The sequence below is a fragment of the Dreissena polymorpha genome, chromosome 12 (assembly GCF_020536995.1).
Source record: "Dreissena polymorpha isolate Duluth1 chromosome 12, UMN_Dpol_1.0, whole genome shotgun sequence".
NCBI lineage: Eukaryota > Metazoa > Mollusca > Bivalvia > Myida > Dreissenidae > Dreissena > Dreissena polymorpha.
In genome coordinates, this window is record NC_068366.1 from 60,735,829 (window position 1) to 60,750,155 (window position 14,327).

At 36.3% G+C, this 14,327-nt stretch overlaps 1 protein-coding gene and 1 long non-coding RNA gene across 2 annotated transcripts in view; both read right to left on the reverse strand.

Moving 5' to 3' along the window:
- The window catches only part of LOC127853503 (uncharacterized), a 201,866-nt gene that overhangs the window by 165,785 nt on the left and 21,754 nt on the right, over positions 1-14,327 (reverse strand). The window contains exons 10-15 of the mRNA XM_052388058.1: positions 10,305-10,535; positions 5,498-5,631; positions 4,506-4,642; positions 3,230-3,350; positions 2,292-2,596; positions 1,549-1,808 (exon numbers count right to left, since the gene is read on the reverse strand). Of these exons, the coding sequence (XP_052244018.1) occupies positions 1,549-1,808; positions 2,292-2,596; positions 3,230-3,350; positions 4,506-4,642; positions 5,498-5,631; positions 10,305-10,535 (1,188 nt within the window). The remainder of the gene's footprint in view (positions 1-1,548; positions 1,809-2,291; positions 2,597-3,229; positions 3,351-4,505; positions 4,643-5,497; positions 5,632-10,304; positions 10,536-14,327) is intronic.
- LOC127853512 (uncharacterized) lies at positions 8,847-9,345 on the reverse strand. Its single transcript, XR_008036645.1, has 2 exons — positions 9,145-9,345; positions 8,847-8,988 (listed from the first exon to the last, which is right to left on the reverse strand). It is a non-coding gene; the product is annotated as an uncharacterized LOC127853512 (long non-coding RNA).

The window sequence follows — 14,327 nt, forward strand, 5'->3', positions numbered from 1 at the left end:
GGAAAAAACATGAAAATGACTGGAAAGTGAATCAGTATTCATTACTGTATGTTTGCATGTACTTATCTTTATAATACATAGTGTGTTATGTGATCAGTGATCATTACTTTGTTTTTGACTTGATAATATTGTATGTCCTTCGAATGGACATTTCAATGCTGGTTTAACAACAATCAGTCACAATACAACTTGACAATGCATGTGGATAACTGACAACATCCATGCAGTGACAGATGATGGTTTGTTTTCAAGCACAAAACTAAGACACATAAAATCATGTTGCAAACTTACATTCATGGGTAATTTCAAATTACTGAAAATATATTCAACTTGAAGCATTATAATTTCATTATCAATTAAAATATTGAGCTTGTTAAGTTAGTTTTATTACTACACTTCCATTGCGAAAAATATGGATAAAAAGCACCACTGTCTTTTGTCTATTATTTTTTATACAAAAAAGATGTTTTAAGTAAAAGACAAACTGTAAATAGTATGATCCTTTGACTAAGAAAACAAATTTCCATAACAGTCTAGGTTAATTCATTTTAAAAATTGTAACTGAGAATTTATAATCATTCCATCAAACAAGCTTAAACACAGAATGATTAATAACCTAAATTCCTAATACAACTCTCAGTCTGTTATTATCAAGCCATGTTCTTTTTAATTGTTGGCGCCCAAAGCTCAAACATACTCAAACAGTGTTTCTCTGCTCACCAATGTCCACTCCCCTTCACCAATGTTTCTCCTCCCCATTACCTATGATTCCGTCCCCATCACCTAGTATGTCCTAACTTCCCCACCAATGTTCCACCCACCAATATTCTCCCCCTCAACAATATACCCCCTCACCAATGTTCACCCTTCCCTACACTAAGTTTCCCCAATTGCTCCCCTTCTGCCTACCCATTGTCTCCCCTCCCCAACACCAATTTTCTTCTTCCCTCTAACCAATGCCCCCACCCCCTCCCCAACACCAATGTTCTCCTTCCCCAAAACCAATTTCCCCCCTCCCCTCACCAATGTTCCCCCTCCCCCTCATCAATTTGCCCTACTCACCAATGCCCCCCTCCCACTCACCAATGTTCACCCTTCTCCTAACCAATGTTCTCCCTCCTCCTCACCAATGTCCCCCTCCCACTCACCCATGTTCACCCCGTCCCCTCACCAATGTCCCCCTTCCCCATACCAATGTTCATCCGACCCTATTACCGATGTACCCCCTCAACCTTGCCAATGTTTCCCTTCCCCTAACAATATTCCCCTCCCCCTCACCAAAATTCATCCTCCCCCTCACCAATGTCCACACCCCTCACCAATGTCCACCTCCCCCCTTACCAATGTCCACCTTCCCCTCACCAATGTCTCCCTAACCTTTATTCATGTCCTCCTCCTTCATACCAATTTCTCCCCCTCACCAATTCACCCCCCTCCTTTCACCCATTCCCCACCCTCACCAATGTTCACCCTTGCCAATATTCACCCTCACCAATGTTCATCCCCTCACCAATATACAGCTTCACCAATGTTCATCCTCCTACTCACCAATGTTCATGCTGTTCCAGGCCAGGGTGTTCAATCCCGGCTGCAGCTGCTGATTGACAAACTCTGTGTGCGGTGTGAACAGGTTACGGAGCGGGTCAGGGATAGCCTCGCACACACTGCGGTACTCGTTCAGTACCAGCTCCAGGTGACTCTTGTAGCTCTTGAACCGCGATTCCTGCGCCATGATGGCTGCTGCAGATTCAGGGATCTGGATTCCGAGGCGCGTCAGCCATTTGGCCTCATGGATCAGCTCTAGGACCCTGCAAAGTGAATGTGCCTTGTTGAACAGCAAATGGTGTCATAGAATAAACTGATCTTATTACAAATGTGTTAAGAAGATTGCTGAAACAGCTATAATTGTTTGTTGTTGTAGATAAAAACACTTTTAAAAACAACAAGACTCAGAAATTGAGTTTTCAGTGGACTGTAGAAAATAAAATGATCTTGAATCAAATGAGTTAAATTAGAACGAGTATGTTGGAATTAGTTATTGTGCATAAAAAAGATGCTAATGAAGACTAAACAACAATACAAGCTACCCAGAAATGACAGGAATATTCTCCTAAAAACCTAAACTGAAATGTTAATATCCATACTTCTGTATTAACCATTATAATAAAAGAATCTTCTATGAATTTCACTCTCAGACTGAAATGACGGGTGCAAGAATATTCCTGTAAAGCTTTTTTTTGTTAATAAATATTTTCTGAGTTTTTAATATTAATTCAATCAACTTCACTCACCTTTCATCAGCATTCACTACAATCTCATTGGTGATTGGATGATGCACAAAAAGTGTAGCCCGCAGTCCATTTCGCGCGTTATCAATTCTGGCCTTCCACTGTGTAAACCAGAGGCTCTCGAAGGTCACAAGTGCAGTCGCCAGGCGATTGTAGATCTTAACGATCCTCCCAAAATCCCCCAGCTGGGTGATTGCCTTGTTGTCCCGGAAGACTTTCATTGGGTCCTCAATACGCTTGAGAAGCTGTCGTGACCAGTGAATGGCTCCTGCCACTGGAGGGGCATTGCGTACCAACTGTGGGTTTTCCTTTGACAATATTAAAGACATAATTAGCTTTGTTCTTTTCTTCACCTAAACTGGATTTTTATTTGAAGACACTTCCTTTAAACGAAAAAATTCCAGAAAAGTGCAAAGTTTTGTCCCTGATTAGTTTGTATTGACTGCACAGGCTAATTTGGGATAACATTTTATGCACATGCATTGAGCCCAGTTTTTCCAGATGGCAGCTCAAATTATCAGAAAAGATATTCCCATATATGTCAATAATGTGCAAATTTTTCTGAAATTTTATCTCATACAGTTTCAAACTGCATTTCTCGTTAACGGGATTACCAGCTAACATGTGCAGTATTGTTAACAACAATATTAAAATGAACAATCATTGAAAAACAGTTCAGCATCACTCTTGAAAAACAGGTTTAATGCATGTGCATAAAGTGTCTTCCCAGATTAGCCCTTGCAGTCCGCACAGCTTATCAGGGATAACGCTTTCTGCCAAAACCTAATTTTTTGCCACAAGGAGACTTATTTAAACAAAAAAACACACAATAAAAGCGGAAAATGTGTCGTTCCTAAGGACCACTAAGGCTAATCTGGGATGGCACTTTACAAACATACATTAAACTCTGTTTTCCAAGAGCAAAGGGATATCAGTGTTACCTTGTGGGTCTCGTAAATTTTCTGCACTTCCTCTAGATCAGCCTCGTACCAGTTGAATATCTCCACAAACTTCTCCGCCAGGGTTGCTCGTATACCGGGACGGTTCTGCACCGACTGCAGTCTGGGGGAAGAGAAAAAAGGGTCAGAAACCTGATTGGACATGTTCACATATTTGCTACTGTTTATCCACAATAAGACATGTTTGATACCATATGAGCCTTAATCTGGGAAAACTGGGCTTAATGCATGTGCGTAAAGTGTCATCTCAGATTAGCCTATGAAGTCAACACAGACTAATCAGGGACAACACTTTCCGTCTTGCCTGGATTTTTGTTAGAAGAGACTTCCTTCAAACAAAAAATTCCTTAAAAGCGGAAATTGTTGTCACTGATTAGCCTGTGCAGACTTCACAGGCTAATCTGGAAGGACACATTTTACAAACAAGCATTTAGCCCCGTTTTCCAAAAGCATGTCTCACATCGTTTGATCTCAATTCATTTTCCCATTTTAAAATCCCATAATATTATATCAATCCCTGCATAGTTTTTCATATAAACCATGATGCTGTACATTACTTTATCACAGTCGAGTTTTAATTTTTTATACACCCATGTGGGCCTTAAAAAAAGTAACACAGGTCTTCCAAAAAAGTTAGGGCTCTGATTTAAATATACATCACAAATCATTCTTGATGAGCACAGATTTTCAAATGTAAACATCCTTTTGAGATATATTTTTTATATTTGCATTATAGCATGATTGTACTTTATAAGAAAATTAAAGTCATGGGCATGTTTCTTGGTATATTAAATATTTAGCCCCATTGCAAAGAAATGTTTGATATAAGTCTTTTACCTGGATTTTCATCACATTATTTGGGATGAGAAAATTACTATACCTAACATATGTCTATGGTATTTATACATTGCTCATTTATAATTTTTTATATATTCTTCATTTAAGGACAGACATATTTAATATTGTCAGTCCATAAAGCTCCATAGAGCTTTTAATACAAACAAGCTTAAATAAAATGTAAGCTGTGAAAATGGACTTTACGCCGTATCCAAACAATTATGCTCCTGATATGCCTCTGGGTCAGTATACTCTTATGTGTAGTCATTAGATTCACTTTAGAGACCACGAAACCTTGGGTGACTTTATAGCAGACATGGTAGCTCCTGACCAGACTGCGCATTTGCTGGCTGCATAGGGCATAATACCCATTATCGCATTTTACAGATTATATGTTAAAACATGAAAAGTCATACACTACCTAGTGACGATGTCCAGACCTTGCTGGGTTTTCATTTTACGACAGAAGATAACGTGAAGGTAGGAGGCAAGGAACCTCTCCAGGTCTCCTACAATCTTCTGGAAGCCTGAATAGTGGTCATCAAAGCGGTCCTTATCCTGAAGCAAGTGGAGAAATACTGTAAAATCATTCATATTTGTTGGCATGACATTTTGCGATATTTCAAATCATGACTTTTTATGGACAAGTAAATTTCAGGATTATTGATTTTCTTTTAAAAAGAAGAGGAATTTTGCTCAGTCATTTTTTTACCGATGTGATTGTGTCAGATGTATTGATAAGCTGCTTGCCTTCGACTCGACATCCAGCATGGTTTTGGTTGTTACATTCTAACTATGTGCCTCTGACTCGACATCATGCATTGTTTTGATTGTTACATTCTAGCTATTTGCCTTTGACTACACATCAAGCATGGTTTTGGTGGTCACATTCTAACAACTTGCCTTTGACTCGACATCCAGCATGGTTTTGGTTGTTACATTCTAGCTATTTGCCTTTGACTACACATCAAGCATGGTTTTGATTGTTACATTCTAGCTATTTGCCTTCGACTACACATCAAGCATGGTTTTGGTTGTTACATTCTAGCTACTTGCCTTTGACTCAACATCAAGCATGGTTTAGGTTGTTACATTCTAGCTATTTGCCTTTGACTACACATCCAGCATGGTTTAGGTTGTTACATTCTAGCTACTTGCCTTTGACTCGACATCAAGCATGGTTTTGGTTGTTACATTCTAGCTTCTTGCCTTTGAATGGACATCAAGCATGGTTTTGGTGGTTACATTCTAGCTACTTGCCTTTGACTCGACATCCAGCATGGTTTTGGTTGTTACATTCAAACAACTTGCCTTTGACTCAACACTAAGCATGGTTTTGGTGGTTACATTCTAGCTACTTGCCTTTGATTCGCCATCAAGCATGGTTTTGGTTGTTTCATTCTAACTACTTGCCTTTGACTCAACATCAAGCATGGTTTTGGTTGTTACGTTCTCACTCATGGCCATGGTCATGTTGGTCAGGTGCTCCCCGATGATGGTTGCTATGGCAGGACCCTCATCCTCCTCATCCTCAGGGTAGTAGTGTCCTGATAACACCAAGAGATAAATTATTTAACACTGTCATAAATATCAACTATATATATTGACATTGCGGTCAAAGATTACCCATGAAAGTGCAAGCACTTATTTCCAATGGGGTCTTTTTTAGTTTTTGCTGAAGAGACAGCATACAGAAGAGACAGTTTTGAGATACAAGGAATCCGGGTGAGATACCCTAGGTAGCTCTTTGCGAATAGATCCCTTGGTTCTTTTACGTGCTCAGTGTATAGCACCGATACACGCGAGAATTACCTGGGTTTCATACCAGTACATCTCTAGTTGGGTGGGAAACACTTGAAGCATGTCTGAAATATCCAGTGCCCTGGTCAGGAATTTAACCGGGGACCTCTGGAATGGTAGACCAGAGTGTTACCACTCGACCACCGCACCACCACCCTATAATCATTTCCTTGAGAAATCTATGTTTAATGCTTAAAATCTGGTCAATTAAGAAATATAAGCAGAGTAACTCCACTTTAATATAAATTGCCTTTGTGCAAGGGACAAAGGCCACTTGATGTACAATGTTTTAATAATAAATCTTGACCTTATATGTTCAATAAGTAGCTTTGTGTGTATTGCAGACTTGTTGACAACTTTAACTAACAATGGTATGGTAATATGAATTATTATTCTGTATTATATTATGTATAAAGTTTTCAAAACTTGTTTTGAATATGAAGAATATTTTGATTAACTTTCTAGACGACTGCCCTTATTTTTTTGTAAGATTAAGAGTCTCTGCACACAAATCCAATCTGGCAGATAAACTCAGAATAACATTTCACGAGATGAACGTTATTTCTATGTTTTAATGACTTTATTTCGAAGATGAATACCATTTTGTATGCATATGCAGCTGTTACACTGAGTTAAGATAAAACTATATTAGCCGTACATTTTAAACCAACCCATCTGTAAATTTATATCACAAGTTACTAGTTTAATGTGAAATATCAATAATTTATTATGTGTTTAAATTTATCAAAGAAGCTTTTGTTAAAAGAAATGCAATTCTTAATAATACTGTTCAATAAACTTCAGTACCACCTTGATAGAACCTAACTGTTCTTACAATCAATTGCATTTTTTTGTATTGTTAAATGACTATTATTTGTTATTTAATGTAATGTCGTTATGGCTAGTAACGTGACAGAGAATACTGTGTGTATTTAAGAATTAAGACAATGTTCATTTGTATAAGTTTAAACAAGAGCTTGTCACAGTAGTGCCAAATCCCTGCAGATATGTGTTTGCTTGTATGACAACATTTGTTTTAGAGAGAAGAACAAGATTTGTAAAACATGGCACCTGTATTCAAAAACTAAGGCCGAAAGAGTTATTGTTCATGTTCACTGCACTTCTCCTACTTGCCATCTGTTTATATTTCTAGTTTTAAGTAAATCCCTTCAGTAGATTTAGAGTTAAGCTCCGGACCTTTTTTTTCTTTATTAAATAAAGGGAGATAATTCAAGAACTAAGGTAGATAGAGTTAAGGTTCTTAGTCACTGCACTTCTCCTACTTGCCATCTGTTTATATTTCAAGTTTCAAGTAAATCCTTTCAGTAGATTTAGAGTTATGCTCCGGACAAAAATTTACTTTGAAATGAAATAAAGGGAGATAATTCAAAAACTAAGTTAGATAGAGTTACGGTTCTTAGTCACTGCACTTCTCCTACTTGCCATCTGTTTATATTTAAGGTAGCGCACCTCTAATGATTTCCCGCGATTTCTTCGAAGGTTGAAGAGCCTACTATTAGGTGCCGTAGCCTAGTGGTTAAGGCGATAGACTAGAAATCTTTTGGGACATTCCCGCGCAGGTTCGAATCCTGCCGACGACGTATACTTTTTTGCGACGCGTTTTATTTATTTTCTAACGTAATTTGATTTAATATGGCATATAAGCTATATTTATTGTTAAATATGTTGCAATTTTTATGCACATTCTTCAATTATTAAAATTAAAACAACGTTATGGCGAAATTGGGTGATTTACTGTTGAAAATACGAACCATGCATGTTGCATTTTTATTTTTATTTCAAAAAGTAAACGGTAAATCTGTCTAGTTCTTGGTATTTTTGCTGTATATAGTGTTTCTATAAAAACTAAGTTTAAAATATGACTTAAATGATACTATTTTGAATTTTATGACACTTTGTTTTTAACCAACCCAATTTTTACTTTGCTGAAATCACTTACATTTCATGGCGCTCTTCCATAGATAAAAATTTGTAAAAAATAAATGTCTGTAAAAGAATACTTATTTCATCTTGTTTAAACTTTAAACACCTTTACAGCATCTGTACACACCAACTGCATGCCCATATTTGGAAATTTGAATGAATTATGGAACTTTTATATACCCCAGGGGTGAAAATAAACTGGACAAAAGCCGAGCGTGGGGGTGGTTTTGAAAAAATCGGTATATTTTTTTTAAAAGCATGGAAAGCCTACCTACAAATTTGCATGTAGTTCAGTGAAATGATGCTGATTAAGAAAATAATTAATTAGATTATATTTGGATATGTGACCATTAGAGGTGCGCTACCTTTAAAGTTTCAAGTAATCCCTTCAGTAGATTTAGAGTTATGCACCGGACAAAAATTTACTCAGAAATTAAATAAAAAGATAAATCAACAAGAGTGCCAAACTGTCACAAGATACGCCCGTTCGAAGGTTTTGGACACCATGCTCAATGCTTGAAATGCACTAAGTGACCTCAAGACCTAGTTATTGACTTGGCATGACCCATATTTGAACTTGACCTAGATATCATTTAGATGTAACATCTGACTAAATTTGGTGAAGATCAGATGAAAACTACTTCAATTAGAGAGCGGACACCATGCTAAATGCTTTAAATGCACCATGTGACCTCGTTTTTGACCGGGCATGACCCATATTCGAACTTGACCTACATATCATCTAGACACAACTTGTAACCAAATTAGGTGAAGATCAGATGAAAACTACTTCAATTAGAGAGCGGACACCATGCTAAATGCTTGAAATGCACTAAGTAACCTCGTGACCTAGTTTTTGACCCGGCATGACCCATATTTAAACCTGACCTACATATCATATAGACACAACTTTTGACCAAATTTGGTGAAGATCGGGTGAAAACTACTTCATTTAGAGAGCGGACACCATGAAATCCTTGAAATGCACTAAGTGACCCCATGACCTAGTTTTTGACCCGGCATGACCCATATTCCAACTTGGCCTAGATATTGTCTAGACTCAACTTCTGAGCAAGTTTGGTGAAGATCGGATGAAAACTATTTGAATTAGAGTCCGGACAAAGTGGCGCCGTTGAAAATGCACTAATTGACCCTATGACCTAGTTTTTGACCCGGCATGACCCATATTCGAACTTGGCCTATATATCAACTAGATGCAACTGCTGACCAAGTTTGGTGAAGATCGGATGAATACAATTTGAAATAGAGTCCGGACAAAGTGGCCCCTTTGAAAATGCACTTATTGACCCTATGACCTAGTTTTTGACCCGGCATGACCCATATTCGAACTTGGCCTAGATATCAACTAGATGCAACTGCTGACCAAGTTTGGTGAAGATCGGATGAATACAATTTGAATTAGAGTCCGGACAAAGTGATGCCTTCCGCCCGCCGCCCGCCGCCCGCCCGCCCGCCAAGGGGTTTCACATAATACGTCCCGTATTTTATACGGGCGTATAAAAACTAAGGTAGATAGAGTAATGGTTGTTAGTCACTGCACTACACCTACTTGCCATCAATTTATATTTCAAGTTTCAAGTAAATCCCTTCAGTGGATTTAGAGTTATGCTCCGGACAAGAATTTAGTTTGAAATTATATAAAGGGAGATAATTCAAAAACTAAGGTAGATAGAGTTATGGTTGTTAGTCACTGCACTACACCTACTTGCCATCTATTTATATTACAAGTTTCAAGTAAATCCCTTCAGTGGATTTAGAGTTATGCTCCGGACAAGAATTTAGTTTGAAATTATATAAAGGGAGATAATTCAAAAACTAAGGTAGATAGAGTTATGGTTCTTGGTGACTGCACTTCTTCTAGTTGCCATCTGTTTATATTCTAAGTTTAAAGTAAATCCATTGAATAGATTTTGAGTTATGCTCTGGACAAAGTTTCGGATGGACGCACAGACGGACGGAGACTATTACTATATCCCCTCCGAAAAAAAATTGGCGGGGATAATAAACTGTCTGTCAATCTGTCTGTCTGTCTGTCTGTCTGTCTGTCTGTGAAACAAAAAAGAGCCCTGTTCTTGGAAAACCAGGCTTAATGCAAGAGCGCAAAGTGTTGTCCCAGATTAGCATGTTTAGTTTGCACAGGCTCATCAGGAACAACAATTTCCGCCTGGACTTGATTTTCCTTTAATAGATATTTTCTTTCAATGACTAATTCCATCAAAGCGGAAAGTGTCATCCCACACAGGCTAATATGGGACGACACTTAACGCACATTCATTAAGCCCCTTTTCCCCAGAGTGCGTCTCAAATCCTTGTTTACGAAAAACGCTACTCACTGAGTGTAGCCAGTTCAGTCTCTGCGAGTCCCTGCTGATTAGTGGTAAAAACGCTACTCACTGAGTGTAGCCAGTTCAGTCTCTGTGAGTTCCTGCTGATTAGTGGTAAAAACGCTACTCACTGAGTGTAGCCAGTTCAGTCTCTGTGAGTCCCTGCTGATTAGTGGTAACATCGTGACTATCATCTCCCCGCTCGAGTACGTTATCCAGGCGGGCAGTCCTCGACTCTCCCCCCTCCTCCTCACCCTCCTCCAATATCTCCTCATCCTCCGCTATAACGCGAAGAGAGCGGTCAGGGGAGGTCATCTTCACATGCACTGCAGCCAGGTCTGGGTCCTCATCCTCAAACTCAACTGCAGTAGTAATGATACATATGAGCCTCTTTCTTGGAAAACTATGCTTAATGCATGTGCATTTTAAGTGTTATACCAGATTAGCCTGTGCAGTATACACAGACTATTTAGGCATGACACTTTCTGCCTAAACTGGATTTTTGTTTAGAACACAATTTCCTTTAAACAAACAATTGCTTACAACCAGAAAGTGTAGTCTCTGATTAGCCTCTGCAGACTGCACAGGCTTATATAGGACAACACTTAAGGCACATGCATTAGGCCAAGTTTTTCCAGAACAAGGCACATATCTTATTTTAAGTAGGAATGATACATATCTCAACTGTAGAAGGAATGATACATATCTCAACTGTAATAATAACTATACATATCTCATATACTTTAATATTTATTTAAGTTCTAAATTGTTGGCATGTTTAAAGTATTTTGTGCATTATTAATCCTATAACACAGCATGCTAATGGTTAAACTCATTAAGGTTAATGTAGCATATTACAATAACTAAAAAAAATTTATATTGAATGTCATGCAAAATGACCACTCAAAAAAGACTAGTTACATATACAATTAATCCATTTAACAATGCAAGGACTGATTGTAAAACTGGTTTAATTAAGCGTTAAATATTTCCATGAAATATACACCAGTTGCGCATTCAACCCTCAATTTGTACAATCCGATAAAAGCTTAAAAAGTTAAAAAATGAAATAATTAATTCTACATTTCTACACAATTTCAAACAAGAGTGTCACCCACCACAAAATATGCCCATTAAAAAGGCCTGTGTTACATGACTCAAGTTTGATGATGAAATAAAACTATTTGAGTAAGGCAGCGGACAGCATTTATCCTGCAAATTTCAGTCAGTTATTCAAGTAGCGCTACAGACTGGTTATTGTACTTGTCCGAAATTATATGCGCACAAACATTCTGATCAAGTCTGATGATGATGCGATTCAAACTAGATGAGTAAGAGGGAAGTCAAGGTTTATTACTCAGAAGTGCTTCCTGGGAACTGGCTGGTTATCAAACTTGGCAGAGATATTACGCCTACAAAGTTTTAATTTGATCTGATATTAACTGAGTTAAAGAATGTTTAATTTCAATTTTTCCTTTTTTTCATGTTTAAATGGCCATTATTCCTAAGTACTACAGGCAATCTTGCTGGTTATCCAACTTGATGATTAGCTTTAAACTGTTTGAGTGGAGAAGGTTAAGCTTGCCATTGTTTAATTATTATATAAGGACCCTACAGATGTACTTAACGTGGCCTTGTGGATATGGTGTCCGCCTAGCGCACGGGAGGTCACGGGCTCAATCCCCACTGTGGGAGCTCCGTTCTTAAGATCTCCCACATAGACACCAAGTACTGGTTCTAGGCCCAAGAAACGGACTCGAGAGCATTTCAAATAAGCCTTAGGCTTTTGACGCAATCAAGCGAAAATAAATAGGTTTAAACTAAGTGATCTTGCTGGTTATCGAACAAGGCCAAAATATAATGACCACAATTATTATCACCAAGTTCCACAATGATTTGATTGAGACTGTTAAAGTAAATGACACAGACATGGATGTAATGGATGCCAACCACCCTCTCATTACAGGGGTTCCCATAATATGCATGCCTCGCTTTTTAAAACAGGCTTATAGACATGTTTATTCATTGCAAATAACATTTCTAAATTAGTTAACATTGATATTGTCATGCAAGATTATTGAAACCAGTAAAACAGTGTGTGTAAATGATTATTTTCAAATTATTCATGTCAAATCAAAATATGGATGATTCCAAGTAATATGTAAGCCTAAACTTACGCCCAATATTTTTAATGAATAATTTATGATTATGGACCAAGACAAAAACATTGTCTCTAAAATACGTTAAAAGGTTAATATTATCATTATTTGTTAAAAAACAAACCATTAAAATCTATAAGAAATCAAAATTACTTTCACATACAGTACAATTTTAATAAGCACAAAATAAAATATAAGCTGCAAATTTCATTTCAGCATTAACAGATCACTTTTTCAAAGCACACAGTTATATTTCATTACCGGTCTTTACAACTCTTGTCTCCACTACAAAGTGTATAGAAACTCTAAAATAATTCAGGTTACTTAAAAATATCTTACAAACAATAATTTTCAAAATGAAAAGACATTTCAAATTTCAAACTTTACATAATACAGTCCAACCTTGTTATTTTTAGGATGCTGGGACCAAGAAAAGTACTTTGAAATATTTATATCAAACATTTCTATGTAATCTTAACAAGAATCTTAACAATAGCCATGCATATACAATTATAAATTTGTTAGTGACCTCTTTAACACATTTTCGGTTATTCCGCATTTAAAATGTCTAAAATCACAATTAGTTTTATCATTATAATTACTATTATTATTCTTTTTCTTCTTCTTCCTAGTATACTATATTTCATTAATTTGTTTAATGTGATAAAGTTTGCATTAATCTTAATAATAATGATTTTTACTCTGCAAGATGATAAAAGCAATTCACTCTTACCCTTAAATATACAAAGTTGTGAAATCAAACATCAAAAACAACAATTGTAAAACTTGTGAAAATAGACTTTTAACTCACGGTGCAGTTCAATTAATCACTTGATAAATAGGCATCAAAACTCATTAATGGTTTTGAAATAGTGATCATTTTAAATAGCAAGTTTGAATGAAACATTAAGATTCTAGTTAATTTTGAAGGTCAAAATTGAGACTGAAAAAATACTTTAAAATCAACAACAAATCGGTTTAACGATGTTTGAAATAAGGGTGATCAACCGTATTTTCCAGACTTGAAAAGGCATTTTCAAACTTCAGTTACTTACATTTAACTAAGATTATAAAACTAATCTTGACATTGGTTACTTTACCAAACTTCTATATTCTGATATTTTTTTTAATTAATAAAAAAGAATTCAATGTGTTACTTCTATTCTATGCTGTAAAGATAATATCTATGAACAGTAACTACTATAGGGAACTACAGTCTATGGCGGGATCATATTTATAAGTTTTCCATCTAAATTTTTGGTTAATTCCATATCATGGTTAATTCACAAATATTGTGGAAAAAATCATCTGGGTCAAACAAATATAATTCTACCCATGCCGTCCAGACAGAGATGATGGGCATAAAAAACATTTTTGTATTAAAATTTGTTTGCAATTTTGGGTTTGATAATAAAGAACCACTATTTAATTTGTTTTCAAACCTTACTAAATGTGTTCCAATGTGATTCTAAAATAAGCTTTATTCTCAAGTTAACAAATAATATCATTATGAAAACATATTAGAATAACAAACATGAAATTTACCAAATATTGTTGGTTGGCTAAACAAGTTTTCCTCTCATGTTTTGTATCGTAGTTACATAAATAACAAAATAAAGACAGAGCACTGTTAAACACTACAAAGACATTGCCCACTGGACTACACAATAAAGCTATGTTTTACCATGATCCTTTGTCTTTTCTGAAGAAAATATCAAAATATCATGAAACAATTTTGTTTCTTTCACATATGAACTTTTTTTCTTAACAGTTACACTTATATTGATTATATCTCTAACAGGTAAGCTCATAATGTTATTATCTCTAACAGGTAAGCCCATAATGTTATTATCTCTTATAGGTAAACTCATAATAATATTATCTCTTATAGGTAAACTGATAATGTTATTATCTCTAACAGGTAAGCTCATAATGTTATTATCTCTAACAGGTAAGCCCATAATGTTATTATCTCTAACAGGTAAGTGCATAATG